Source organism: Pseudochaenichthys georgianus, chromosome 7 (genome assembly GCF_902827115.2).
Source record: "Pseudochaenichthys georgianus chromosome 7, fPseGeo1.2, whole genome shotgun sequence".
NCBI classification, from domain to species: Eukaryota; Metazoa; Chordata; class Actinopteri; order Perciformes; family Channichthyidae; genus Pseudochaenichthys; species Pseudochaenichthys georgianus.
The window spans coordinates 5,106,674-5,123,584 of record NC_047509.1 but is presented as its reverse complement, the minus strand read 5'-3'; the positions used below and the strand labels follow the sequence as shown (position 1 = coordinate 5,123,584).

At 41.1% G+C, this 16,911-nt stretch overlaps 1 protein-coding gene across 3 annotated transcripts in view; it reads left to right on the top strand.

Moving 5' to 3' along the window:
• camk1gb (calcium/calmodulin-dependent protein kinase IGb) overlaps positions 1 to 16,866 on the top strand; it is a 22,439-nt gene extending 5,573 nt beyond the window's left edge. For all 3 annotated transcript variants that reach the window (XM_034087694.2, XM_034087693.2, XM_034087695.1), the window contains 12 exons: positions 2,110 to 2,215; positions 6,834 to 6,959; positions 7,465 to 7,539; positions 7,644 to 7,782; positions 9,256 to 9,379; positions 9,831 to 9,906; positions 11,106 to 11,218; positions 11,305 to 11,383; positions 12,426 to 12,513; positions 14,755 to 15,098; positions 15,709 to 15,802; positions 16,657 to 16,866. In XM_034087694.2, coding sequence (XP_033943585.1) covers positions 2,110 to 2,215; positions 6,834 to 6,959; positions 7,465 to 7,539; positions 7,644 to 7,782; positions 9,256 to 9,379; positions 9,831 to 9,906; positions 11,106 to 11,218; positions 11,305 to 11,383; positions 12,426 to 12,513; positions 14,755 to 15,098; positions 15,709 to 15,766 — 1,328 coding nt within the window. In that variant the 3' untranslated portion in view covers positions 15,767 to 15,802; positions 16,657 to 16,866. The remainder of the gene's footprint in view (positions 1 to 2,109; positions 2,216 to 6,833; positions 6,960 to 7,464; positions 7,540 to 7,643; positions 7,783 to 9,255; positions 9,380 to 9,830; positions 9,907 to 11,105; positions 11,219 to 11,304; positions 11,384 to 12,425; positions 12,514 to 14,754; positions 15,099 to 15,708; positions 15,803 to 16,656) is intronic.
• The last annotated feature ends 45 nt before the right edge of the window (positions 16,867 to 16,911 follow it).

The window sequence follows — 16,911 nt, the reverse complement described above, 5'->3', positions numbered from 1 at the left end:
ACCTGCAACAAGGTCAGGTCTCTATATCAAGAGTTAATCCCTTACATATAAGAGAACAGAGGCCAGGAAAGTAAACTGGGTAGCCTGCTCATTTAAAGTGCTCCTAATCCTCCTCAGGACATGTGGTTTTATTGGATAATTCCCTCCTAATCCAAATGTTTATGAGTGAAACAAATGTATTGCACAATAATGTGTGATGATCCTAATTGTGCAATGCATCATTTTGCTAATTATTATATTTTCAATGCATGTTGTTTGACGATGCAACAGAAAACAATCAATGCAACAGGTTCTTATTACTTTTCTCCTTGTTTGACTTCTGACATATTATCAATTCATACACTGCTGTCCTTTAGACCTGGGACAGTTGGCCTGGCTTCAGCTTCATCAATTCATACACTGCTGTCCTTTAGACCTGGGACAGTTGGCCTGGCTTCAGCTTCATCAATTCATACACTGCTGTCCTTTAGACCGGGGACAGTTGGCCTGGCTTCAGCTTCATCAATTCATACACTGCTGTCCTTTAGACCTGGGACAGTTGGCCTGGCTTCAGCTTCATCAATTCATACACTATGCTGTCCTTTAGACCTGGGACAGTTGGCCTGGCTTTGCACAGCTTCATCAATTCATACACTGCTGTCATTTAGACCTGGGACAGTTGGCCTGGCTTCAGCTTCATCAATTCATACACTGCTGTCCTTTAGACCTGGGACAGTTGGCCTGGCTTCAGCTTCATCAATTCATACACTGCTGTCCTTTAGACCGGGGACAGTTGGCCTGGCTCAGCTTCATCAATTCATACACTGCTGTCCTTTAGACCTGGGACAGTTGGCCTGGATTCAGCTTCATCAATTCATACACTGCTGTCCTTTAGACCGGGGACAGTTGGCCTGGCTTCAGCTTCATCAATTCATACACTGCTGTCCTTTAGACCTGGGACAGTTGGCCTGGCTTCAGCTTCATCAATTCATACACTGCTGTCCTTTAGACCTGGGACAGTTGGCCTGGCTTCAGCTTCATCAATTCATACACTGCTGTCCTTTAGACCGGGGACAGTTGGCCTGGCTTCAGCTTCATCAATTCATACACTGCTGTCCTTTAGACCTGGGACAGTTGGCCTGGCTTTGCACAGCTTCATCAATTCATACACTGCTGTCCTTTAGACCTGGTACACACATACTGGCTTCAGCTTCATCAATTCATACACTGCTGTCCTTTAGACCGGGGACAGTTGGCCTGGCTCAGCTTCATCAATTCATACACTGCTGTCCTTTAGACCGGGGACAGTTGGCCTGGCTCAGCTTCATCAATTCATACACTGCTGTCCTTTAGACCTGGGACAGTTGGCCTGGCTTCAGCTTCATCAATTCATACACTGCTGTCCTTTAGACCTGGGACAGTTGGCCTGGCTCAGCTTCATCAATTCATACACTGCTGTCCTTTAGACCGGGGACAGTTGGCCTTGCTCAGCTTCATCAATTCATACACTGCTGTCCTTTAGACATGGGACAGTTGGCCTGGCTCAGCTTCATCAATTCATACACTGCTGTCCTTTAGACCTGGGACAGTTGGCCTGGCTTTGCACAGCTTCATCACTTCATACACTATGCTGTCCTTTAGACCTGGGACAGTTGGCCTTGCTCAGCTTCATCAATTCATACACTGCTGTCCTTTAGACATGGGACAGTTGGCCTGGCTCAGCTTCATCAATTCATACACTGCTGTCCTTTAGACCTGGGACAGTTGGCCTGGCTTTGCACAGCTTCATCACTTCATACACTATGCTGTCCTTTAGACCTGGGACAGTTGGCCTGGCTTCAGCTTCATCAATTCATACACTGCTGTCCTTTAGACCTGGGACAGTTGGCCTGGCTCAGCTTCATCAATTCATACACTGCTGTCCTTTAGACCTGGGACAGTTGGCCTGGCTTTGCACAGCTTCATCAATTCCTGTAGGATTTTAAACCCTAACCTTTTGTCATCCAGACAAAGAGAGCTCGTCCTCTGACGCACCAACACCTGCATCCATCATTTAAAGACTGTTTAATCATCTCTGATTATGATTAGGACGTGGACCTTATGTGTTATCTTTCTTCTTCTTTCTAAAAGAAGTCCCTGTTGAAGTCTGCGCAGAGATGTGTCGACAGGAGGGCGAGTGGATGAAGGTCATCGACGACATCCAGGAGGTGTTCGACTTCATGGAGGAGCTGGGATCGTGAGTACATTGAAAACTATTCATTCGTTCGAATAAACGTAATATTTATTGGTTTTACTTTCCTGTTCAGTTGTTGAAAACACTACAGAGATGTTTCAGTGGTGCCTCTGGGAATATTTAGCATTTCTGGAGGTTTAGTTTGAGCGATATTGAAGTCGATCACAGAGTCCCATGTGTTCTGACTTGCACGTGCCGTGACGATAAAGCCTCCACATGCTGTTTGAGTCTGAGGACAGATGATTGGATTGACATGCTGAGGCCGACTTTACCGAGGACTTAGTCAACAAGATGCTTTGCCTGTGAGAGGGTTAGTCTGTCTGTGTCCTCATGGTGTCCTCATGGTGTCCTCATGGTGTTCTGTGAGTCACCTAAGCAGGTCAATACAAATCAAAAAATATATCTGTCTTTTAAAAATTTACATTTTTTCTTTAAAGTTTCCTTGAATTGTGAGACTCACAAAAGAAAGGAGAAATGTAAATACAAATGTAAACATCTGGTTGCAAAACAAGTTGAGCTGCAGTTGAATAATCGATAAATTGATTGACGTTGAAATAATGAATACTATATTTTGATGACATTATCTATTATTTAGTCAAATTTTTAGGCAAGAATGCCAAATTTGAGCTAGATTTTGACACTTTATAAACAAAACAGCAGTGCTGGAAGAAGTGTTTACTGTAGATATTTATCTTATGTACAAGTAGAAATAGTACAGTGTTCAAATAAGTAAAAGCCAAAAAGTATTTGCATCAAAATATGCTTTAAGTACCAAAAGTAAAATAACTTATTATGCAGATTGACCCATTGTCAATTTAAACCATGTGTGTTACTAAAGTACTATTAAGTATTGATTATAGGTCGCATCAGTAATCAATATAGGCACATTGACTAAAAGTATTAAACACGTTTAATGTAAAAGCAAATGATCTACCTCTGAATTGTAGTGGGGTAGAAGTACAACGCTTCAGAAAATGGAGATACTCAAGAAAAGTACAAGTACCTCTACATGTTACAGTACTTGATGGATGTACTTATGTCAACTGTGCACCGTCTTAGCTAACAGTCTCCTGACCTAATTTCAGTGAAGTGAACTCAGCAGGTCTTTGGAGGACTTCTCGAGTGTTTGGGGAACAGCTGCTCAGAGGCCGACTGTGGACAAAGGAGCGATGGAGTGATTGCTGCTGCTGTTGTGTGTAAACAGAGCGATATGTGTGAGGGCCGAGGATGGTCCAGAGCAGCGGTGATTGCAGAGTAGGGGGGGGGGGGCGAGGCCCCTAACCAGCACAGGACATGATATAATATGTGGTCCAATTAGTGAGCAGCAATAACGGTGATTTCCCCAAACACAAAACAGTTCTGGAGGCGTAATGGAAAACTAGGCGAAGTTATATGAACACACTTGTGATTAGTTTATTTCTCCGACACCGGGAGAGAAAGATGTTTGGCTCCGCAGACCATGGACATGCCTCTTTAAAGGTGTCAACCGTGAACTCTCCTGATGTTTCGCCTGATCTCCGCAACACCCTTTCTGTTTTCCATCATCATAAAAAGGAAGCTAATCCAAAAGGGACATGTGATTGCGTAGGACACCAAACACAGCCTGTCCCTCGGGCCTCATCACTCTCACACACACACACACACACACACACACACACACACACACACACACACACACACACACGCACACACACACACACACACACACACACACACACACACACACACACACACACACACACACACACACACACACACACACACAACACACACACACACACACACACACACACACACACAGTGTAAACAACAACAACATCATTGTTTCCTGGCAATCAGGGTAATATCTTCAGGGTGAATTCACCTCTCAAAAAGCACAGAGCAATTTTATTCTCGTTAACATCTGGGAATTTGAAGCGTCCCACTTTACACACTCCAGTAGTGTTATTATTAACCTTTGTCTTTTGTGTTGAATATATATTTATATATGTATACATTCTGCCTGGTATTAGCTTGATTGATGATTTCTCTTGAGAGACACGATAAGCTTCGAGGAGATCCGTGGAAGAAAAGGAGATGTTGTAACCACGGAGAAATCAGTCGTGCAACGGGATGTGAAGAGCGGTGATGAAGAGGAGAGCCAGCTCGCCTCCCTGAGAGCAGTCAGGCTGTGAATCTTTTGGTATCTCTCAAATCTATTTAAATAAATATCAATTCAATTTAAAATCAGCTCTCAATTGACCGCACACATTTCAGACTGTGTTTATTATCTCTCCGGAAACAACTGAAGGTGTGGCTGACTATGGAAAGAAGCGTGAATAAGATCATGGCGTTTTCATATTTAAAAAGCTTGATTTCAATGTTGGAAACAAACGTGTCCATGCTCTGCTTAATTAAATCAACTGAAGAAGTATTCAGGAATACCAAGTTCTACAAGATAACTATACATATTAAACATTTAACATTGACTAACTAGCTGCATTTTTATTTCTCAGAAACGATATGCTTACAATGACTCTATAAAACTATTAGTCAAACATTAAGATATATTGCCACCGAAACCCATTGTAAAATCAAGACAACAAGTGGAATCAAAACAAGCTAAAATAGAATAAGACAATCTAAAAATAAAAGTGCAGTCAAGATATGAATAATTATTTGATTGATTTGAAGGCAGTGGCGTGCAATAGAAGCACTACCATGTTTTTAAAGAACACAGTTATTTTTAAAGAAGAAGAAAAACAAGAATTGGACATTTCATTATTTATCCCACCAGGGGAAGTTTTTATACATCAATACTGACATCGTCCAGCGGGGGATTGTCTCTCCCCGTTAGATAACCTCCCATCATGCCTCAGGGTCAGGGTCATCCCCACCCAGAAGGCAGAGTGACACCTGTCTGCCCTCAGCCCCCCCCCCCTGCTGCAGCGTGTGTTCCCCAACTCTCTGTTCCCTTGGGTAAGGGATAAAGCACCTAATCCCGCGGGTAGAACAACTATTCCCAGACAACTCTGAAGATAGCAGGGACACAGCATAATAAGCCTCTGACGTGTGATTGGTTAATCCACAGAGAGCTTCAGTGCAGCTTAATTGAATCCCTTGATATGGTTATTTCTGCCGTGTGTTTATTTGTATTCGCTCCTTGGCCGTTTCCACCTCTGTGTGGCGCAAGGCGGCGGAGAAATGACACGATGAAGCTGTTAAATGTATAGAAGAACAACAGGAAACATGTTGTAAACAATTGTAACACACACCTGCCGTGCCTACCAGCACCTTTTAAACTCATCATTTATGGTTGTACAGGGGAAAAAGTCACGCACTGTTCTAGTTTTTACATTTGGTTTTTGAATGTAATAGACGAGCTGTTCCCCCGTTTCCAGGCCTTATGCTAAGCTAAATTGCTAATTTCATCAGCGCTATATTGAATGGACAAAACGTGAGTCGTATCCATATTTTCATCCAATTATCTGCCTCTAAAATGTTAAATTAGTTTAACATGTACCTATACAGACTAATGGGACTCACATTACACTAAATCAAAAAGACTTTCATGTATTTTAAGGCTTGCAAATAGATACACATTTTGAAAATCATTTGCATTTGACCTATAAACACAATAGAGAAATGAAAGCATGGAAGACATTCTGATTGGCTGAGAAAAATGGAAAGTAGGTCCATTAAGAGGCAACTATATGTGCTGCTTGTGGGGGACACTTCTGTAGCAATTGGAAACAGGACTCAGAGAGACACGATGGAGAGAGTTAGGGGTTTATTTGAAGCTTCGGCCGGAGAATTCACAAGACATGCCACGGGCCACGGTCTGACCACACAATCAATTCTGAAGACCTCTCCTGTAGCTCCAGGTTTTAACTACCGTACTTTTCAGACTATAAAGCGCACCTGCATATAAGCCGCAGCAGCTAAATGGTCCGTCTGTCTTGCTCTCGTTCTGTCTCTCGGTTCCACTTTTACTTTGGCGCACTACCTGTCTCACTCTTTTCCGGCCTCCAGATTTTCCTGCTGGAGCCCGCCGCTTAAAGGTGGCGTGCGCGGACCGGTCATAGAGCCCATAGCGTTAAAGGTGGTTAATTTTACCTGTAGAATCCATAGATTTAGGAGGTTCCCTAGTGGCCGTTAGCTGTACAAAAAAAATGGGGGAAAAAGTCGCGGCTTATAGTCCGAAAAGTACGGTAGTTCAGAGTGTAATAATCAACATTCTTCAATAGATAGACTAAACAGCTGAGGACACTGAATCACATGTGTTGTCGCTTATGGCTCGGGGTCATCTACACCCCGAGAAGGATGTGTTCCAGGTGTCCCACAACAATAACTATCTCTGACTGACAGTTGCCCCAAACTGGTAACAACAACAACGAGCTAGGGCAGCCCCTCCTTAAGGGAGATGGCATGCTGCCCAAGGCTGGGCATCTGCGTCAGAGGGCAACACGTAAACATCTATGGAAATTATTCCCTGACACTGTTCTTGTCCAAATATATTATTTACAATCCCATGATTCTAATAGAAGTGAAGCTTAGTTCTTCCTTTCTCTGATGTTTTCAAGCAGTCAGTGAAGGCATCATCAAGAACTGACTTTCATTGTGTTTGTGTGTTGATGAACAGCGGGGCGTTCTCAGAGGTGTTCATGGTGAAGGAGAAGAAGACGGGGAATTTGTTTGCCATGAAGTGTGTGAAGAAGAAACAGACGCGAGACCTCAATCTGGAGAACGAGATCGCCGTGCTGAGGAGGTCATTAACGTTTGCATTTTTAATGAGCGTCAAAACATCTCGTATTCTCTCAGTAGTCAGCGGAGGAATCACACTGATCCATTTCTGTTGTTTATGTTGAAATATGTCAATTATGTCGTGGGTTTATAGTTTCTTTAATCTTTTACAGTGCAATTTTACTTATTCTGTACATGTTTTAATTGTGTACTCTATAGATATATACTTTTCTATTGTTAATATGTCTATATGTACTGTTTACTTCATTTGCAATGTTACACAATTTCCCAATTTTAGATAAATAAAGTTTACATAATAAAGTGTCATGTGATTCTATCTGATGTAGTCTAATGAAATTACATTTACTGTCTGTTTATTTTAATTTTTTAATCATGTGCAATGGCTTTTCTACAAACTGCTTCAACAAAATAATGTTCCAATATAAGATCAATAAAGTATATCAAATGTAATCTTATTGTATCTAATGTAATCTGATCTAATGATGGCACCTTTTCGTTTCCCTTTTCAGGATCAAACACGACAATGTGGTGGGGATGGAGGATTTCTATGAAAGTCGGACCCATTACTATCTCGTCATGGAGCTGTGAGCGTCCTTCACATTCTTATTTAAATGAGCAGACGAGCTAAGAAAAAAGAATAACGGGGATATTGGATCACATTTGAATGGCAGTGGTGTTTTCTCTTCAGTGTTGCAGGCGGAGAGCTCTTTGACCGTATTCTGGACCGGGGGGTGTACTCGGAGAAAGACGCCAGCAGCGTGATCCGCCAGGTGCTGCACGCCGTGAGCTACCTGCACAAGAACGACGTCGTGCATCGAGACCTGAAGGTAGGAATCCGATAATATAACAATTAGTCTTACATTCACTTCGGCTCAGACACTTTCAATCACCAAGGTTACAACGTGTTTCTATACAACAGCATGGTCAAAGTCAACGTTATTGTCAATCTTTCAGTTTGTGTGTACAGACAGAGAGACCGTTTCCCACAATCCCGAATACAAAACATACAAATATGTATATACCGTACTTTCCGGACTATAAAGCGCACCTGCATAAAAGCCGCAGCAGCTAAATGGTCCGTCTGTCTTGCTCTCGTTCTGTCTCTCGGTTCCACTTTTACTTTGGCGCGCTACCTGTCTCACTCTTTTCCGGCCTCCAGCTTTTCCTGCTGGAGCCCGCCCCTTAGAGGTGGCGGGCGCGGACCGGTCATAGAGCCCATAGGGTTAAAGGTGGTTAATTCTACCTGTAAAATCCATAGATTTAGGAGGTTCCCTAGCGGCCGTTAGCTGTACAAAAAAAATGGGGGAAAAAGTCGCGGCTTATAGTCCGAAAAGTACAGTACTTATATTTACACAATCAACATACACAATTATACATATGCAAATATTAAGACATGAATAAAAGCACAGCAATCTATATATACTAAATAACAGTCACTTCAATATCTTTGGGAAATGTACATTAGTGCAAGATTGTCCATAGCAGCGTAAACAGTGTCTGGTGCTGGATTCGAGTTGGGTCGTCGGGATGAAGCCACATTTAAGATATTTATATTACAATGTGTATGCAAGTATATTTAGTAAAGATAAGCCCCTTGAGAAAAACATAAACAAAAGTAATCCAAAATGTCAAAGTTGAATGGAAAAAGGCACCACAAAGATAATTAATAAATACAACTGTTTAAGTGCCCGAAAGTACTCAAGCACAGATGTTCATGAATGTCACTTTAAACATGTGAAACCAAAAGATAGGAGATCAAAGTGTTCTCAAATATACCAAATGATGTCAAAGATTGAATCGTAGAAGGCCGGGCAAGTTTACTTATAAAGCACATTTCAACACAAGGCAATTCAAAGTGCTCAACAAAAGTGAAAAGCATTAAACGCATTAAGTAATAGTGCATCAAACGTAACTGTTTGTAGTGTCACATTTCCCGTACAGAAATGAGAGCAGTACAAATTGAAAGAAGGATTCTGTGTGTTTCCCTATATGTAACAAAAGAGGGGTCGTCGTGCTATTTCCTATAATAAGAACAGGAAACCAGAAAATGTGTATAATGGTTGTATTGTCTGTTAAATCTGCACTCCTTAATAAAGAAAAGAAAAAAAGAAATGAGAGAAGTTTATCATATCAACCGCAAGAAAGCAAATAAGTGTACGGTATTTCCCAGAATTCGTGGTACAAATCCAGTCGCGTCACTTTCAGCAAAAGAGCATCTTGAGGCTTTGTTGCACCGCAGGAGAACTGCTTTGAGGTCATGAGTGTGTGTGAAGAGCTGCTGTGTGTGTGTGTGTCTGCAGCCGGAGAACATCCTGTACTACAGTCAGGACGAGGACTCCAAGATCATGATCGGTGACTTCGGCCTCTCCAAGATGGTGGACAGCGACATCATGTCCACCGCCTGCGGCACCCCGGGATACGTAGGTGAGGAGACACGTGAAGTTTAATTGAATATATTATACCGTCACTTCCACGAGTTTTATTCCTTTCATTGTATTGTATTTTTTAAATAAATAATATTTTATTATTGTTGTTTTATTATTATTTTTCGCTATGAAATCTGATTTGATCCTATCTCATGTTGTCTTATCTTATTTAGCTGATGCTTTTATCCAAAGCAATAAGTTAAATAAACCATGAAGATACAAATGGAGTCCAGTAAAATAAATGTCAGTATTTCTGTAATATCTAACACATTGTGCTCGAGACTCACTTCAGCATATCAGTGTAATACATAATGTATGAAGACTTTGTGAGTGCTTACATAGGTCTGAGGAAATATAGGACACACACAGAAGCGTCCATATTAAGACAGTCTTCTCTGCAGGCAGGCCTAATAAAAGCAACACATGTGAAATGTGTTCTTGTTTTCCAGCGCCTGAGGTTTTGGCCCAGAAGCCGTACAGCAAGGCGGTCGACTGCTGGTCCATCGGAGTGATCACCTACATTTTGTAAGTATAACGCCATTGTTAACCCTCCTGTTGTCTTCGGGTCAAATCTGACCGATGTACTACTTCCATCAATCATAACTGTGGAAGCTATTCAGTATTTTTCACATTTATTTAAAGGTGGGGTAGGTACGTTTCAGAAACCGGCTCGAGATACACTTTTTGTTATATTCCATGGAATGCTCTTAACATCCCGATAGCAATGAATATCTGAAGTGCTTTGACAAAAAATCCATACAAAAATTTCATCTGTAGAAGCCGTAATACTGTAAAAAGTACATCCAATCCGTTTGGCCTACCTGCCTGTCAGCCCTCCATCGGGGCACAAACTTATCTCGTGCCCTCATTGGTCATGTGCGCGTTCGTGTGTGTTGGAGGAGGGGCTCTGTAAGGAAGTGGCAGATTTTCTCCGGTTGTGTATTTTCAAATTCTAGCGATCTCGAGCCGGTTTCTCAAACGTACCTACCCCACCTTTAATGTATTTATTTGTTATTTTTTGTTTTGTAGAATTAATTAATTTACAGCCATATTATTTAAGTTAAGTTCCAGCTGAAATGCTTTTATTTTGAAGGTGACGGATCAATGTGGGCACAAAGCTGGGTTTATTAAGGCAATCAGGGCACAGCAGCAGTCAGTGGGCACCGGGAAGGTCTATGGTCTTTACCAGTGTCAGGGCTGAGTTCAGCAAACCTTTAAACACCTGTTGCTGTATTGTTCCCGCGAGGTGAAGCTAATAAATACCACAAAAACGTCGATGCCTTGTCTGGACAATGGACTCATTACCAACTCATGATCTGCATAAGATCCACTATACCTGGTGCCTCAGTGGCCTTTTGAAGTTTTATTATTGTTGACAAATAGCCACTACAATAACTTTTTTGTTTTACATTCGATTGCATTAAGGCTTCATGATATCCTTCAGAGTAGACATTTGAACATATCAAATTGCTGATCACCACTTTCATTGCATTTTGAATGATTTAGTCAACTTTGTAACACCCATGGTGTTCCCGCCATAAAGAAAAGGAATTAGTAACCATCCGGATCAGATAAAACAGTGAAGGATACACATAGACCATCTGTCATGACACACTACGAAGGGCCAAATGACAGCTAACAACATTTAAAAGTAGGATATTATTTACATGAAGTGTGCATTGAAATAGACACGTTCCCGTCTTCACTGAATGCTTGTGTTTCAGGCTCTGTGGATATCCCCCGTTCTACGAAGAAAGCGAGACGAGACTGTTCTCCAAGATCATAAAGGCGCAGTATGAGTTCGACTCGCCCTTCTGGGATGATATTTCTGAATCTGGTATTTACACATATATCATTCAGAGCCTGTTGCAGCTGCTTTGTGCATTCACCCAGCCCTGACACGTGTCACATTTTGATCCGCAGCTAAAGACTTCATTCGTAACATGATGCAGAAAACTCCCAGCCTGCGCTTCTCCACTGAAATGGCACTCAGACATCCCTGGTGAGTCTCCATCCGCACGATATGACCACAGAGGGCTTTATACACACATGGCTATTAGGGACATTAACTCCGTGGTGATCATTTCCATTATCTTATCATTCAGTACAATTGGGGAAATAAACCACATGAAGAACTTTTATTATGACAACCACTTAGTCACTTTAAGATGCAATGTATTTGTTTGTGTGTGAAGTGTGTGTTGTACTGTGTATGGTGTGTGTTGCTGAATCTGTCTGTGCCAAAGACACATTACCATTTAATGTTAATGGGAAATAAAATATGCTGAATCCAAATCTGAATCTGAAATATAATGCAAGGTAAACATAGAATACATTGATGTGCTTTTCCAACTGAAAACCTTATTGATTATTAAACATTTCTTGACATATTTTTGTGTTTATTTGTGCTCTTGTTAGTTACTACTATTACTATCTACTAAGTCAAGCAGTGAGCCTAAAATAAAATGTGTATTAGGGTTTTATATATTTCTTTATTAGCGCTGCATGCAGACATTAATGTTTGCATGAGCAGGAAAATAAAGTTAATTATTTATAATCTCTAAACTGCTAAAGTAAAAGAGGCTTCTCATCCTCATTGTCTCTGGATATTAATTAAGACACTAATAGTTTGTTATTAGCAAGTAATTAAAACACAGGGTTTCTTCCAAATATTCCTAAAAACTCTTAAATCGTCTCGTCTTTTACCCTTAAATGACTTTTACAATAGTAGTAAATAATTCCCTGCAATATAGTTAAAACTGTGATGAAGGCAGTTATGTTCACAATACATCGTCTTTAAACTACTGAATCAAGGGTAAACTAACACAAAACATTTATTTTTTGAAGTTATACAAATCTCAAAGTAACCCCAAATAGCAGCTGTTGTTCCGCTACAAAGGACAGTACAACATGTTCCATTTATGACATCTAAGTGACCAAAATAAACAGCTATCTCAGGAGAGTATCCTCACAGGGTCAGGCCACAGCGGATTAGCGTTACCTGGAAATATATTTAACCGTTCTGTTTCGCCATCTGTTTTCAGGATTATTGGAAAGACGGCGCGGAGCCAGGACATCTATTACTCTGTCAGCGTTCAGATCCAGAAGAACTTCGCCAAGTCCAAGTGGAAGGTTAGTCTCTCGGGGCCTTGATGAGAGGATCTAATTCAGAGGATTAATCGGGGCCTACCGAAATCCTTCCTGATTAAAGAGTTCGATAAGATGTTGTTCGGCAATCAGTGCTGATTGGGCACTTCATTGTATAACAGGACAATGACTGAGAAGTGAACCTAATGTCTGGAGTGCAGCAGGAACATCGTGTAAGCGTCAGTAGATTTAAGTGTTGACCCTCCTATTGCCTTCCCCCCCCCCTTACTTTGGTGTTCGCGGTCAAATTTGACCGGTCCTTTTTTAACTGCTATTACATTAACACAAAAACCATTCATCATCACCAAATTTCATTTAACACCCTTTCAAACTGTACATATTGTATCAGACTACTGGTACACATGAAACACTGCAGTACATATACAAAGAATAGACACTGAACATGTATTGCGTGTGCCAGGTGTGATCCATGTGGGGGATGGGCACATACGAGCGGGAAATGTGTCAAATTGTGCTGTGTGTGTGTGTGTGTGTGTGTGTGTGTGTGTGTGTGTGTGTGTGTGTGTGTGTGTGTGTGTGTGTGTGTGTGTGTGTGTGTGTGTGTGTGTGTGTGTGTGTGTGTGTGTGTGTGTGTGTGTGGCCTAGCATTACTATACTTGTGGGGACCTACATCTGTTTACATAGTCACGTGTGGGGACTCGCCTCCCATATGGGGACAAATTGGAGGTCCCCATGAGGGGGATCATTCATTTTAGGGTGAAGACTTGGTTAGGGTAAGGTTAAGGTAAGGCATGTGTAGGTTATGGTTAAGGTTAGGATAAGTCTCCAGGAAATGCATGTAAGTCAATGTAATGTCCCCTGAAGTGATGTATACATGGTGTGTGTGTGTGTGTGTGTGTGTGTGTGTGTGTGTGTGTGTGTGTGTGTGTGTGTGTGGTGTGTGTGTGTGTGTGTGTGTGTGTGTGTGTGTGTGTGTGTGTGTGTGTGTGTGTGTGTGTGTGTGTGTGTGTGTGTGTGTGTGTGTGTGTGTGTGTGTGTGTGTGTGTGTGTGTGTGTGTGTTTTATCTGATCTGGATGGTTACTAATTCCTTTTCTTTATGGCGGTCAGTTTTGAGCGGGAACACCATGGTGTTACAAAGTTGACTAAATCATCCAAAACTCAATGAAAGTGTTGATCAGCGATTGTATATGTTCAAATGTGAAGGATATCATGAAGCTTTAAAGCAATCGAATGTAAAACAAGAAAGTTACGATTGATGAAAGTAGTAAATCGGTCAGATTTGACCCGAAGACGACAGGAGGGTTAAGAAAGCTGTTGATCTACAGTTGAACTAAAGCAAAGCAACTAAAACTCATAGAAACATTAGTTTAAACTACCAAAGAATGATGATACGAATATCTAACAATACCCAAATGAAAATGTCAAATGCTAGTAAAAAATGACAGTCGATTGAATTAATTAATGAATTAAGGTCATACATAATCCCCACAAAAAGATCCCACACAGATGCTTCACTTACATTAAAATAAACTGTAGTTTAATTAGAATAGTAAAGCAACAATACAATGAAATATTTGATTTATATTTAAACAAAAGAGGGTTCAATAACGGTAGTGCAGCAAAAACTATTATTTATTTTTGCAGCCCAAAAATAGTTTGCAGTCTTTATAGTTTACTTGGTAGTCATTCAGCTGCTTGAATCCCAAGTGATGAATGCAGCTTAGAAGTTCTCCCTCACTCGGGTTGATAGTAAATATGATCTCTTGTTGAACCTCCTCTCTTTGTTCACTTCACAGCATACGTAATCCCCTAAAAAGATACTTATAGTAAAATAAACCGTAGTTTAATTAGAATAGTGAAGCAATAAAACACAACTAAATATTAAATTCATATTTAAAGAAAAAGAGGGTTCAATAACAGAAGTGAAGCAATGATAAGATTGAATGCAAAATCAATCAAATGTCTTTCTTTTTCTAGCCCAAAAATAGTTTGTAGTCTTTATAGTTTACTTGGTAGTATTTGAACTACTTGAATCACTAATTATGAATGTACTTCAACCCCCTCACGCAGGTCTATATATAGATATTTGCACACGTATTTTATCTTTTTATATCCATTTGTTTTTATATTGGGATTGTGGGAAACAGTATTTCGATCTCTCCGTCTGTACACACAAACGGGAAGATTGACAGTAAAGTTGACTTTGACTTCTGGCTGACTTATACGATCTCTTTTTGAACCTCTTGTCTTTGTTCACTTCACAGAAAGCGTACAACGCTACGGTGGTCATCAACCACATGAAGAAGCTGCAGCTGGCGCACACCGAGCAGCTCCTGAGCAAACCCAGCGTCCCCGACATCAGCGTCACCTCCCCTCCCAAGGCCCACAGACAGAACCCGGATCCAGAAAGACCGGACCCCCGGCCAGCGCAGACCAACGGGAAGCTGAGCGGGTCGGCCGACATGTCGCTGCCCACCAGCCCCATCGAGCCCAAGAACCACGTGCACGCCCTGAAGGCCTCTCAGAGCCAGGACGGCCCACACCACGCGCCCTCCATCGCCGAGCAGGGCAAGAACGTGTACCACTCGGAGCCCGCCAACCTCAACGGGTACATGGCGGTTTCATCTGATGTTGCAAATTAGACATGTTTTATATCACATCCGGAAATATGCACGATCCACCAGACTCAGGGACAGTTTGATCCCACAGGCCATAATGATAATAATAATGATAATACACTTTATTTGTATAGCACCAAAGTGCTTTACAGAAAACACAACAACAATATTAAAATAATATTAAAATGGATACAGAACAAGATAAAACATCTACAGTGATAATATGTTCAAATAAAACAATTTAAAAAGAAAATGTAAAATAAAAGCAAAAAAGAATACAGTAAAACATGGACAATGATACGAGTGAGAATTGAAAGTTAACCCAAATGAAAAGCCATATTAAAAAGATAGGTCTTTAAACTGAACTTTTGAAAAACATCCATAACATCTGTTTGCAACTTAAATATATCAATATTCCAATTACTTGTACATAGACTATTCTGCACTATTTCCCACTATTGTATCTGTGTTATTGTGTGGCACTGTGGGAGGAGCCTGCGTCCTAAGACCTTCGTTGTCATAACTACACTGTAGCTACTGTATGCACACATGACAATAAAAGCCTTGAATCGTGATTACACTTCTCTCTTCTAATTCCAGCTATGCTAAAAGCCGTATCGCTAAGACGGTGCAGACTGGAGTTTGCTCCGTCATGTGAAGGCTGCTTGACGTTTCCCTGGAGACATTTGACCTGGTAGGTTCAAGTAATACATATTCACGACATACAAATACATTGCAGCTATATTTGAATCTCTATTGGATCAAGTGTAACTATCCTAAGTCAGACAAACGTGGCACGCTGGTGCCATTGATAACATAAACAAGATGCAGTGTGACGCTGAAACGGCCTCATGTCACTCCGCCATCATTTATTGTAATATTTACACCTGAGGGTTTCCTACTGCTCGAATGTGTCTTTAATGAAATCAACTCAAAGGCTTTGATATAGCCCAGTAACACATCGTCTCAAGGGGCTTTACAGTTTGCTCATATCAGCAAACATGAACGAGAGGGGAAGTCATTACAATAAAATACATTTAAATACATTATAATTAAATACAATTTAAATAAATAAGAAAAAACTTAAAGAATAAAATAAGAAAGAAAGGAAATAAAATACTCATACAATTAGAAAAAACGAAATGGAATATCGGACCCAGGAGGATGTTCATGGCACGCCTCAGCCTGCTCTTACTATAAGCTTTATTATATAGAAGAATGTAGCCTCTTCTTATACATTAGTATGAAAACTGAGACCCTCTATTCAGTAGATGGAGTTCTAATGTCATCATTTCCCAACTTCAGTCATAATGGATCCAAACAGCTGTGAGTGTGCACGGCGCTCTGTTTGACCATTTAATTTTGAATGTCAATATGTGAAGGTCCTGTGCATGTTTTGTGTAAATGTCAGCTCATTGCGTGTGTGTGTGTGTGTGTGTGTGTGTGTGTGTGTGTGTGTGTGTGTGTGTGTGTGTGTGTGTGTGTGTGTGTGTGTGTGTGTGTGTGTGTGTGTGTGTGTGTGTGTGTGTGTGTTTCCTCCCTCTGCAGGTCAGTGTTGTTGCAGTGCTGACTCAGCATGCAGCTGTTTTGTATCAGCAGGTCCCCGCACGGTGATGAGAAGTGGAAGAACCTCTGACGGACTCTTAACGGTCTGCGAGGTCCTCACAGTCACTGGGACGTTTTAATTTTCTTGGAAAGAGTGCCTAAGAAGCTACACAGAAGCCCACACACACACACACACACACACACACACACACACACACACACACACACACACACACACACACACACACACACACACAC